Below are 12,954 nucleotides of genomic sequence, written 5' to 3'. Positions count from 1 at the left end.
AACTACAGCGAATCAGCCTCGCCACAAATACGCTGCGGAATTCCAGTGTATTTGCGGTTAACGGCTTGATAACTAGAGGCCAAAGTAATCACATAGGTAAAAAGTATATGAATATAACTGTTAATTATGCAAAACTGAGGAATGGATAATAAAGGGATTATCTAGCTTTTTAAACAATAAACATTCTGGATTAGACTGTCCCTTTAAATCCTGAAAGTTTACATGTCTGTTAATAGTTATATCAAATAACTGCAAAGTGGAACTCAGTTTCAAAATGCTGCTTGTGCAAATTCTGTCATCACAAAGTTGTCTTATAGGTTACGGCGTATTAACATCCTTGGAAAGCTACATTCTGCCTAATGTAAACTATAATAGAGATGTATTGAGATGTATGTGTATAGTATATCACATGTTTATTAGCAGTGAATGTTGACCTGAAATGCACTATTTTGCAATAAGCTGAGCAATACTTTTGCATTTTATGGATACATTTTTTTTTTTAGATTTTTTATGTTTAAAAGAAAATACTTTTGTTTTACAGTTATCTAAAGCTTTACAAAGAAACACAAGTCTATTTTCATTCACCAATGTCAAAGAATTTAATTATTACATACAAATATGGATATAATAATATCTTCGGAAAAAAAAGATAAACCTAAATATTATCTTTATACCAAATACATATTTGTCACAGTTTCTATAGAATACAATTATATTAATTCAAAACAGTATTACAGAGGAAGCACATATATTTGAACAAAAAATGGGGTTTGACTGAAGTATCTATTTTATCCAACATGATAACAGACAACTATAATTGTACTATTTGTATAAAACATTGTGCAGTGATAAAATGTCTGATAATTTCCTAAGGTTTACCTTGTGTCAATTCATTTTTTTCCAAAAGGAAACAATTTTCTATGTAGTATATGTGCCCTAAACAACCACTAGCCTAATATAATAGCAGCACTGCTTACAGTGACACAACTGAACAGCTAAACAGAGGGATCCACTTTACAGAGGACTTGTCCAAAACAATGTGTAAGAATAATTACAGTATCATATGGGATCTTCATTCATGAAGTGGAGGCAACTTGCTCAGGTACAGGGTTCTGTCTGATATTTTATCTGAAAATAGTGAACCCTTGTTTGTTCATTGTATAAGTAAACAAGTCTAAAGACATTGCAAATACATGTATATAGGCTGGTACCACTAGAATATATTTTCTGCTTGACTATAGCAGAATTCAAATGTGGTTTAAAAAGCTTAAACCTGTTAAAACAAATTAGAACTCAAAATAAATGGCAGGTTACATGATTCTAATAGATGATAACGAAGAGGATTTGGTATTTTGCAATAGAGAAAGTAAGTCATATGTATTCCCATCTTCTAATTTTATAGCAAACATGTTTTTGGGCAGGAATTTGCATTAACCCTTACAGCTATAGGGATATAATGCATTGCATAGTATATGCTGCATTGCCTGATGGGCTTAATTAAGTAAATGTTCAGTGCTTTTCGGTCTGTTATTCCCTGATATTTTCTATGTAAACTAATCCACTCAAATCAAACATAAAATAAGTTGTATATTCAGTATATTTGTCCGCTGACTCAGAGAACTAACTTCTTTGTGTCAAATACTACACTTTTGGCTTCTTTATGAGCATCATAAAGAGGGTAGAACATATTCAAGTTGAAAAACATCACAGAAATTATCTGAAAAGTTTGCAGAAAAAATGTTTTTTCAACTGGAATAGAATCTACTTCTATATTAGACATGCTTCATATCAATATTTTAAAGGCCTTCATCGTTATACGTTGGAGTAAATGGCTTTAGGATGCTTTGAGGGTCACTTTCCACCAGGGGGCGCCATTTTACTTCTCCAGTTAATAGAAGGTCTTCTCCATTTATTGAATCCAGATACTGAATCTGAAATAAAGGAAAGAAATTAACCCCAGCAGAAATAATAATAAATATGTAACAAACGTTTTTCATTATTTTTTTACCTATATTCATCACTATAACCTGAGGTACATGGAGCATTTTGAACAAAATATAAGATCCAACAAAATCAAAGGATAGTAACTCTGTGCATATATTAGCTCTACAATACTGATGATAATGCTTAAAAAGTGAGGAAAATGACTGCTGAAAATTACACTGAATAAGGAAGAAAGCCATAGTATGAATTGTAGTAAGAATACTCTATTCATACATATTGAGCAATTCCCACTTGTTTTGCTAAGAAGTTTGAAGCAAACTAGTAAGCTTGATATATAGGTACATACACATACAATAGAGGCTGAACATGAACCTATATGATTTAGTCCCTATTGGCTGTATTTGTATATAAAACTTTACACACAGGGGGTGCAGTTAAGTGATTTAATTACTGCTGCCTATTGCACTCACATTACTGATTTAACACTAGTGTCACACATGCTACTGTGAATTTAGCCTTGATTATCACAGAAGCACTGGGGCAAGGCTAAATCATTGCCCTATTGCAAACTAACAAAAAGGATGTAACTTCTTAATTACCAGAAACTCTCATGGAACAGATTACTTACATGGCATATGGTGTAGTGGCCTCACAGCTTGCTGATAAATGACATAAGCTACTATCAGAAAGCTTGGAATTGCAAAGGATGGTGGGATCACCATAATTAAGCCTAATGCCATAATGTTGAAAGTCGCTGCATGGCTTGAATTCCCCCTTTAAAAAGTTGCTGACATGGGCAGGTTGATGGTAAGCAAATCATAGCACGAGGACCAATTTTCAAGGCACCACAAATTTGTTCTGGCCTTGATGAGATGAGGAAATTATTGTTGAGTACCAGTACAATGGTTATATTATTATTGTTTAACACAGGGGCGAGCGCTGGTCACTGATGGTAGGATAGGCCAGGGAAAACATTACATTATACTCACACATTGGGCTAGATTACAAGTTGAGGGCAAAATATCGCTTCCACGAAAGCACTATATGCACTCAACTTCGTAATACAAGCACACGCAAATGTGTTCTGGTATTACAAATGAGGTGCAATTGAACAGAAGCATTGCACTCACGAGAGCGTGCTTCCATAGGCTCAAATGGGAGCCTCGTTCTCATGCCCTGAGACACGGCATGAGAACTAGTGCAGCAAAGGGGGTAAGTCGCGCAGCAGATTGTAAAAAAATAAAATATATATATATAAATACAAACATACACACATACACACACACACACAGGGAAAGTACTTTATAAAAACATAATTTATGCTTACCAGATAAATTCCTTTCCTTCCTGGCAGGGAGAGTCCACGTCTTCATTACTTACTGTTGGGAAATATAACACCTGGCCACCAGGAGGAGGCAAAGACACCCCAGCCAAAGGCTTCAATATCCCTCCCACTTCCCCTATCCCACAGTCAGTCTGCAGAGGGAACAAGGAAAAGTAGGAGAAACATCAGGGTTTAAAAAAGTGCCAGAAGAAATAATATAAAAAGGGAGCTGTCCATCAAAACAATAAATTACGGGCAGGGTCGCGGACTCTACCTGCCAGGAAGGAAAGGAATTTTTCTTCCATAAGGCAGGGAGAGTCCATGACTTAATTCCTTATTGTTGGGAAAACTATACCCAAGCTTCAGAGGACACTAAATGAATAACGGAGGGACCAGAAAAAAAGAAGAGGACCCTATTCTGAGGGCACCACAGCCTGCAAAACATTTTTCCCGAAAGCTGCTTCAGCCGAAGCAAACACATCTAACTTGTAAAATTTTGAAAAAGTGTGTAAGGAGGACCAGGTCGCCGCCTTACAAATCTGATCCATTGAGGCTTCCTTCTTAAAAGCCCAAGAGGAAGCCACTGCTCTAGTGGAATGAGCCGTTATCCTCTCAAGAGGCTGTCTTCCCTCTGTCACATAAGCTTTAGTGAATGACACTGCTCAACAAGAAGGATAGAGAAGTCGTAGTAGCCTCCTTCCCCTTACGCTTTCCCATATAGATGACAAAGAGGAAGATTGTCTGAATTCCTTAGTAGCCTGAAGATAGAACTTCAAGGCACAAACCACATCAAGATTATGAAACAGATGTTCCTTCGCGAAAGAAGGATAAGGACACAAGGAAGGAACAACAATTTCTTGATTAATGATACGATTCAACACCACCTTAGGGAGGAACCCTAGTTTGGTGCGTAAAACAGCCTTATCAGCATCAAAAACCAGATAAGGGGGATCACATTGCAAAGCTGAAATCTCAGAAACTCTGCACGCAGAGGCAATAGCCAACAAAAAAAGAACCTTCCAAGATAACAATTTAATGTCAACCGTATGCATAGGCTCAAACGGAGCCTGCTGCAAAACACAAAGAACAAGATTGAGGCTCCAAGGCGGAGCCCCAGATCTAAACACGGGTCTGATCCTAGCCAGAGCCTTAACAAAGGACTGCAAATCTGGAAGCTCAGCCAAGCTTTTGTGCAGTAACACCGACAGGGCCGATATATGTCCCTTCAGAGAATTAGCAGATAGGCCCTTCTCCAGTCCATCCTAAAGAAAAGATAAAATTCTGGCAACCATAACCTTATGCCAGAAAAAAATACGCTCTTCACACCAGTACAAGGTAGTAGTTTATTCAGAATGACAAACACGCCACAATAAAAATTCTACTTACAAGATGTAAGTTGTTAAAAAGCATTTCACAAATTTTGTTGTGAACAAATAGTCCCACTCCGGTATTAGGGTAATCTGCAGCCGACAGGAAAGTCTTTCTCCCCCACACAGCTGAAAAATCCTCCGGAAGATCAAAAGGGAGCTGATGAGCTCAACGCGTTTCCCCCGGTGTAGCCCAGACTTTTTCAAGAGCAGACCACTACACTTTATTGTAGATACGACGAGTAACTGGCTTACGAGTTTGAACCAGAGTGTCGATAACACTCTCAGAGAACCCTCTTTTGGCTAAAACTAAGTGTTCAATCTCCACGCAGTCAGCCTCAGAGAATCTAGATTTTTATGAGGATGGGAGCCACCACACGACGGAGAAGCGGTAATGGAGGAAAAAGATATATGAGAGTGAACCTCCATGGTACTGATAGGGCATCTATCAATTCTGCCTGAGGATCCCTCGACCTTGACCCGTACCTGGGTAGCTTGGTATTGAGGTGGGATGCCATGAGATCTATCTCTGGCGTCCCCCACTCGCTGCATATCTCTGCAAACACCTCGGGGTGAAGAGACCATTCCCCTGGGTGAAAGGATTACCTGCTAAGGAAGTCCGCTTCCCAGTTGTTCACACCCGGAATGTGGATCACTGACAGCATACATTTGTGAGTCTCCGCCCACTCTAGTATCTAAGATACTTCTCATCACCAAAGAACTTCTTGTTCCCCCTTGATGGTTGATATAGGCAACCAAGGTTATATTTTCTGATTGGAATCTGATAAACTGGTACGAACCCAGAAGAGGCCAAGCCTCTAAGGCATTTAAGATTGCCCGGAGTTCCAAAATATTGATCAAAAGAGAGCACTCCTCCTGAGTCCACAGACCTTGTGCCTTCTTGGCACCCCAAACGGCTCCTCAGCCGGAAAGGCTTGCGTCTGTAGTCACAATCTCCCAGAACAGTTAAAAAAGCACGTGCCTTGGGACAGATGATCTGGACAGAGCCACCAGAAGAGCGAGTCTCTCGACAGGCTGTCCAGCACAAGCTGTTGAGACAGATCTGAATGGTCATCGTGCCATTGTCTCAGCATGCATAGTTGTAAGGGTCTGAGATGGAATCTGGCAAAAGGAATGATGTCCATGCAGGACACCATAAGTCTGATTACCTCCATACATTGAGCCACTGAGTGTCTCAAACAGGCCTGGAGGGCAATACATGCAGAAGTTAGCTTGCAACGTCTCTGATCTGTGAGGAATATTCTCATGGATATGGAGTCTATTATAGTTCCCAGGAAATTCACCCTTGTACTTGGAGTAAGAGAACTCTTTTCCAAGTTTATCTTCCATCCATGTGATTGAAGAAGACTGAGAAGGGACTACAAATGTTCTTCCGCTAGACGAAAAGATGGTGCCTGTACCAAGATATCATCCAGGTAAGGCGCTACTGCAATACCTCGTGTTCTGGCAACGTCTAGAAGAGCCCCCAGAACCTTTGTAAATATCCTTGGAGCAGTAGCTAGGCCAAATGGAAGAGCTATGAAATGGAAGTGCTGGTCCAGAAAAGCAAACCTCAGGAACTGAAAATGTTCCCTGTGAATCAGAACATAAAGGAATGCATCCTTCAGGTCTATTGTGGTCATAAACTGTCCTTCCTGAACCAGAAGCAGGATTGACCGTATTGTTTCCATCTTGAAGGAGGGAACACTCAGAAACTTGTTTAGGCACTTTAGGTCCAGAATTGGAAGAAACGTTCCTCCCTTCTTTGGAATCACAAAAAGGTTAGAATAAAACCAGCACCTTTTTCTGCTGTAGGTACCAGGACAATTACTCCTAGTAAGGGCATAACGACCAGCGTAGTACAGGGTATGGCACGAGTCGTTAAGGGGTTAAGTTCTAAGGCTTTTTGCATCGGGTTAGTGCGGGAGCGAAAACAGTATACTTTCAACTCACAATACTCACAATAAGTGCAACCCGACATTCACAAAAAGCTTACTCTAGCGCAGTTAACACTCAAATTATTATTTTTGGGCTTGCATATCACATTAACTTTAACACTGAAATAAAAACTTAAAGGGACACTAAACCCAATTTTTTTCTTTCATAATTAAGATAGAGAATACAATTTTAAACAACATTCCACTTTACTTCTATTATCTAATTTGCTTCATTCTTTAAATATCCTTTGCTGAAGAAATAGCAATGCACAAGGGTGAGCCAATCACATAAGGCATCTATGTTCAACCACCAATCAGCTGCTATTAAGCCTATCTAGATATGCTTTCAGCAAAGGATATCAAGAGAATGAAGCAAAATAGACAATAGAAGTAAATTAGAAAGTTGTTTAAAATTGCATTCTCTTTCCAAATCATGAAAGAAAAAATGTGAGTTTCATGTCCCTTTAAATAAAAAAAATGTTTAAAACCTCTTACTTTGCAACAGTAATGAAGAAAAAATGTGCGCCAAGTATGACGCACAACGTAACGTAAACTTTTTTGGCGCCAAAAATGACCGGAAATGACACACTTGCGTCACTAATGATGCTGCTGTGTGAAAGGTCTCGACATCACGTATGATGCCGGAAATGACGAAGTTGCGTCAAAAACGTAATTTCCGCGCCAAAAAAGTTTGCGTCAGTAATAAAGTCTAACATTTGACGCACCCGCGGGCCTAATATCCGCAAATGCAAAAAGTAGTCAAACTGAAAAAGACTAAACCCCAGGTAAGAAAATAAATTTCTTAAAGTGTTTATATTCCCAAATATGAAACTGACAGAAGGAAATACATGAACCTGACTCATGGCAAATATAAGTACAATACATATATTTAGAACTTTATATAATTTGCATAAAGTGCCAAACCATAGCTGAGGTGTCTTAAGTAAATGAAAACATACTTACCAAAAGACACCCATCCACATATAGCAGATAGTCAAACCAGTACTAAAACAGTTCTTAGTAGAGGTAATGGTAAATTTGAGAGTATATCGTCGATCTGAAAAGGGAGGTAGGAGATGAATCTCTACGACCGATAACAGAGAACCCATGAAAAAGACCCCCATTAGGGAAATCATCGTATTCAAAAGGTGATACTCCCTTCACGTCCCTCTGACATTCGCTGTACTCTGAGAGGAATCGGGCTTCAACAATGCTGAGAAGCGCATATCAACGTAGAAATCTTAGCACAAACTTACTTCACCACCTCCATAGGAGGCAAAGTTTGTAAAACTGAATTGTGGGTGTGGTGAGGGGTGTATTTATAGGCATTTTGAGGTTTGGGAAACTTTGCCCCTCCTGGTAGGATTGTATATCCCATATGTCACTAGCTCATGGACTCTTGCCAATTACATGAAAGAAATTCGTTTTAACTTTTTTTGCATGGGTTAGGCACAAACAAATCACTGCTGAAGATAATTTGCATAGAGAGTTCTTTGTCTTTATAAAATGGAAAACTGCCAAAGAGATTGGCAAGTGTCTAAATAGAGCAGGAGATAAAGAATCCATCCATGCTGCTGTACTGAACTACACAGGTTCAAGTGCTTCTCATCGCAATCAGTATGTTTCTATTTTAACAGTCATGAATTATATAAAAATTCCATAAAATGAAAAAGATATTTGTGTGCATCTTGTAAGGACAAATACTGTATGCAGCATTAATAATTTAAACAGAAAGTGCTCTTGTAAACACATTAAGCCTGTGTGTATGATAAACAAACAATATATGTGATGTCATTATGAAATATAAAACTACTAAAATGTCTTATCTAGTGTCCAGAGAGGGCTGCGATGTATTCCTATTTAAAGGGACATGAAACCCAAAAGTTTTCATTAATGATTCAGATAGAGAATACAATTTTAAACAACTTTCTAATTTACTTCCATTTTTTTTCTTATTTGTTTTATTCTCTTTGTGTCATCTGTTGAAGGAGCAGCAATGCAGTACTGATTTCTAACTGAACACATGGGTGAGCCAATGAAAATCGGTATATTTATGACTAAGCAGCTGCCTTGCACATATATTCAATGGAAGTTCATGCATAAAAGCCCAGTAAGTGGTGATTACTATGGTAGAATGAGCAGTAACTCATTTGAGGGTCGACTTCCCTGCTACTAGGTACACTATGCAAATCAAAGCTTTAAGCCACTCTGCCAAGGTGATTGTAGTAGCTTTCTGTTCCTTGCAGGGGACCAGAGAAATGGATAAACAAGGAAGAAACAATTCTGAATTTCAAGGCCTATACCATGTTCAAGTTATAAAGTGACCTCTCTCTCTCTTTTTTTTTGTTTGATTTGGGGTTGGCAGAGATGACACTAAAGCTTCCTAATTGTTTTTTTTTTTTTTCAGAACAAAAAACCTTAGGAAGGAAAGAGTAGTTTGTTTTTCAAAATGCTTTATTTGGATAAACAAAAATAAGGAAAGGAGAATCACAAAATAGAGCAGAAAGCTCTGGGTGAGGAAATGGCTAAGAAAAGAGAACCTTTCAAAGCAAAAGTTGAATTTCTAGACTATGCAAAGTTTAAAAAAGCTGAGCCTGAACAAACCCTTAAAACCAAGTTAAAGGGACATTATATACTATTTTTTTCTTTGCATAAATGTTTTCTACATGATCCATTTATATAGCCCATCTAGGAGTTTTTTTTGTAACAATGTATAGTTTTACTTATTTTTTTAATAACATTGTGCTGGTCCTAACCAGACCCCAAAGTGTCAGATGTATATGTGCGTTTACAGACCACTGCTGGCTCTTATTTGTCTAAACTGTCTTTTCATATGCAGGGAAGGGGGGGGGGGGTTATCTGTACTCAGCCCCTTTCACTGGGTGTTTAAGCTAATCACATCAACAGTGCTAAACTTGGAGCTTCTAAGTAAATTTTTAAAAGGTTTTATACTGGATTTTTTAGATCAGTATCTGTGCATATTCTTCTTTATAGTAGTGTCTATTACATGCAATTATATGAAAATTGGTGTATACTGGGGGAAGCAGATAACTAGTCTTTTCCTGACCAAAAACTTGAATGTCCGTAAGTCTTGAAATCTTCTTGTGATACAAGACTGAAAGGGCACTGGCTGATAAACCCTTATCCAGACCATCCTGTAATTTTTTTTTTAAGAATTCAAGAAATCTGAAGAGTTTCAATGATAATTCTTAGACCAGGAAAGGAAAATTTTCCAGACTAAATAGATCTTATAATAGTCTATCTGGCCTGAATCAAAATGTCTACCAATTGATCTGAAAAAAACCCACACACTATGAGACAAAAATCAGACGTGCAATCGCATTCAGTCAACTTGAGAGATTTGAGATCTTGATGGAAAAAGGGACCCTTGAGAGAGAAGGTCCTTCTTAAGAGGAAAACACCAAGGCTTGCTTGAGGACAATTGTACCAGATCTGAGTACCAAGTCATGCAAAGCCATGCAAGAGCAATTAAAATCCGAGGGCCTTTGCTGTTTTATACTGGCTATTATCCTCAATAGTAAAACAAAAGGAGGAAAGATATAAATAAAATTGAATGACCTGAAATCACAAGTGCATTTAATAGAGTCTCTTCTGCATCTCAAGATCTTGCACAATACTGGGGTAGCTTGTAATTCAAGTGAGAAACCATAAGGTCTATGTCTTTCCCCAATTATGCACAATATACCTTTTTATTCAAAGACGTTTAGCTGGGGTGAAGGTACTGACGACTAAGGAAGTCCACTTCCCAATTGTCCATACCCAGAGACCAACTGCAGTCTCTGAGACCTTCAGACTGCACCTCAACCTAACAGGCTGGCATCTGTGAAAATTACTAACCACACTGGCAGATAAAAAAGGCTCTCTGAACCAAGAAATGGTGAATCTGCCACCAAGTTAGAGAATGTCTTTTGTCCTGTAATGTAACAGGATCCTTAGACAAACCCTCTGGTACACATTCTATTGATGCAGAATCTAAAATTGGAGGGACACAAGATGAAATCTGGCAAATGGAACTGCGTCTGAGGCAGCCACAATGAGAAACACAATTTCCATGCACTAAGTAAGGTAAGGGAGAGGATTTCGCTGCAGAAGGGCAGAGGACTGTTACAGCTTCCGTGCACATTAATACAAAGTGCATCATAGGTATAAAAGCTTTTAAGCTTCTATAGCTGGGATATTCTCTCTCTGTCTATGTCTCTCTCTGTCCTTCATTATGACCATTTTTTCAAAATCTATTACTATTAAAATGTCTACCAAAAATATCTCTTTTTCGTGCAATTGAATAATATAAATAAAATCACTATAAATCAGAGAGTGTTTTTAAGCTGTGTGTATGAAATTAAATTAGAGAATATTGTGTGCTACACATTGTGTTAAAAAATCACTCCAATGGCACTGGACAATATACAGCATGGATATAAAAAAATATAAAAAGTGATCTGCATTTGTAGTGTGTATTGCAAACACTGAAAATGTCACATAAATTGTGCAAATGAAGTACATTTCTAACAATCTATTTTTTTTGAAAATCAGGATTTAAGGAGAAATTAAGTGAGCTCCGTTGCATCGGCCCACAAATAGCTCCTTAAAGTGCTGATGGCCATGAATTTTGAATGAGCAAAGGGTGACTTAGCGTTAGCAAAGATCCAGGGTGACAGACAAACCGCTGATGTAGCCGCATCTAAGTCCCCTGTAACACAGCATAGCGCGGCCTGTATTGCCGGAACCACTGGATCTTGTAGACAAGAAAGCTCATAAACAGAGCATAATCAAATGAGGACATGATCGTTTAGCCCCTGGGAATAACGGGCTGCACCGATCAGTGAGTATCACAGCCTTCACACTGGAAATGCGAGTTGCGATACGTTCGTAGCAGCAGTAAACGTGGCGGTCACCATTTTGTTTTCATAAACGCTTCTGTAAGTGTAAGAGAGGTGAGCAGAACACCTTGTCGATAAAACTATAGCACTATACAATCCTCAGATATGAAGTAACTTTAGTATGAAAAGTACAGCTTGATTCCTATTCCACAAGTTAAAACCCATCTTTTCGGCAGACATAATGTTTTTAGGATACTAAATACTACAGTTAGACTCTGTAAAACATTGTGGCAATCAAAGCACTAAGTGCAGTTAAAGCAGCATTTAAAAAAAAAGCCACAATCAGCAGCTGCACATCACAAAGGCTTTAAATGAGCACTACTACATTGTGAAATATCACAGGCACTATTGATCTAAGAACATCAAGCCGCAGTAGTATACAACATAAAATTAAAGTAGAAATATCAAGTTAAACACTAACACTAACTGACACCTCTTCCACTTCTCCTAAACAGAAACACACTCCCTAGAATTCTGAATCGGATTCAGATGGGGAACACTCAATGATATGTATGCCAAGATCATTATTATTGTCTATACCTTCAAAACAGGACTGTTCCTCACTTATCACACAGGGGAAACAATGTATAAAGGACAAAATGTCAGATTTAAAAAAAGACATATCAGAGATTGGAAACAGAGTCGAAAAGCTAGAAGAGGAGTGGAATTCATACAATACTGACTATACTGCATTAAATAACCATATGGAACAACAAGATAGTGCAATTCAGCAACTGGAAGATAAAATAGAAGACCATGAAAAAGGTCTAGAAGGCACAATATTAGAATAAGAGGCATTACAGAAGCAGTGCAAGCAGCTGATTTACACATGTATTTACAATCTCTTTTCTCGAATCTGCAAAATTAAACAGATATCTCTAAGGTAGAAATCGGCAGGGCACACAGAGCATTAAGACCTCCTCTGCCAGAGGGAGCACCTCCAAGAGATGTAATTGTTAAAATCACTAATTATCAAATGAAAGAGCAGATAATGAAGGGAGCAAGAGAGAAGAACCCTATTCAAAAAGATGGAGTCAACCTACAACTATACGCTGATTTATCGGCCAGAATACTGCAGAGGAGAAAGGAACTATCACCTCTAACATCTCATCTTAGATCCATGAACATCAAGTACAGATGAAATCATCCTTTCCAGCCGATTGTGATTTGGAAGAATCGAAGAGCAACATGTACCAACCCAGCAGAAATGGCAGAATGCTGCAAAAAATTGGAAATTCCTCCACTAATCTTAGATACAGAAGAGAGCATTGGACATGCCCCAGGAACAAGTCAGCATGCTCCACCAAGACCTCAGCATAAAGAATGGCAAATGGTCCAGCGCAAAAGACACAAGACTCCCTCTTATGACAACCCTCAGACACCAAAAGGATGATAGAATAAACACTGAAGGTGTTTCTCATGTATCCTTTTTTGTTTGTTGACCCAAATCCCTGGATCACACTCCAATATTTGTATTAAAT

The 12,954-nt window shown here is 38.4% G+C and overlaps 1 protein-coding gene across 1 annotated transcript in view; it reads right to left on the bottom strand.

The window, feature by feature from the left end:
- Positions 1–574: 574 nt before the first annotated feature.
- The window catches only part of LOC128662804 (ubiquinol-cytochrome-c reductase complex assembly factor 1), a 416,092-nt gene continuing 403,712 nt past the window's right edge, over positions 575–12,954 (bottom strand). Inside the window, exon 10 of the mRNA XM_053716768.1 lies at positions 575–1,931. Coding sequence (XP_053572743.1) covers positions 1,797–1,931 — 135 coding nt within the window. The 3' untranslated portion in view covers positions 575–1,796. The remainder of the gene's footprint in view (positions 1,932–12,954) is intronic.

This window comes from Bombina bombina, chromosome 1 (genome assembly GCF_027579735.1).
Source record: "Bombina bombina isolate aBomBom1 chromosome 1, aBomBom1.pri, whole genome shotgun sequence".
NCBI lineage: Eukaryota > Metazoa > Chordata > Amphibia > Anura > Bombinatoridae > Bombina > Bombina bombina.
Note: the sequence above shows the minus strand (reverse complement) of the source record. Positions and strands in the feature narration are given on the sequence as shown.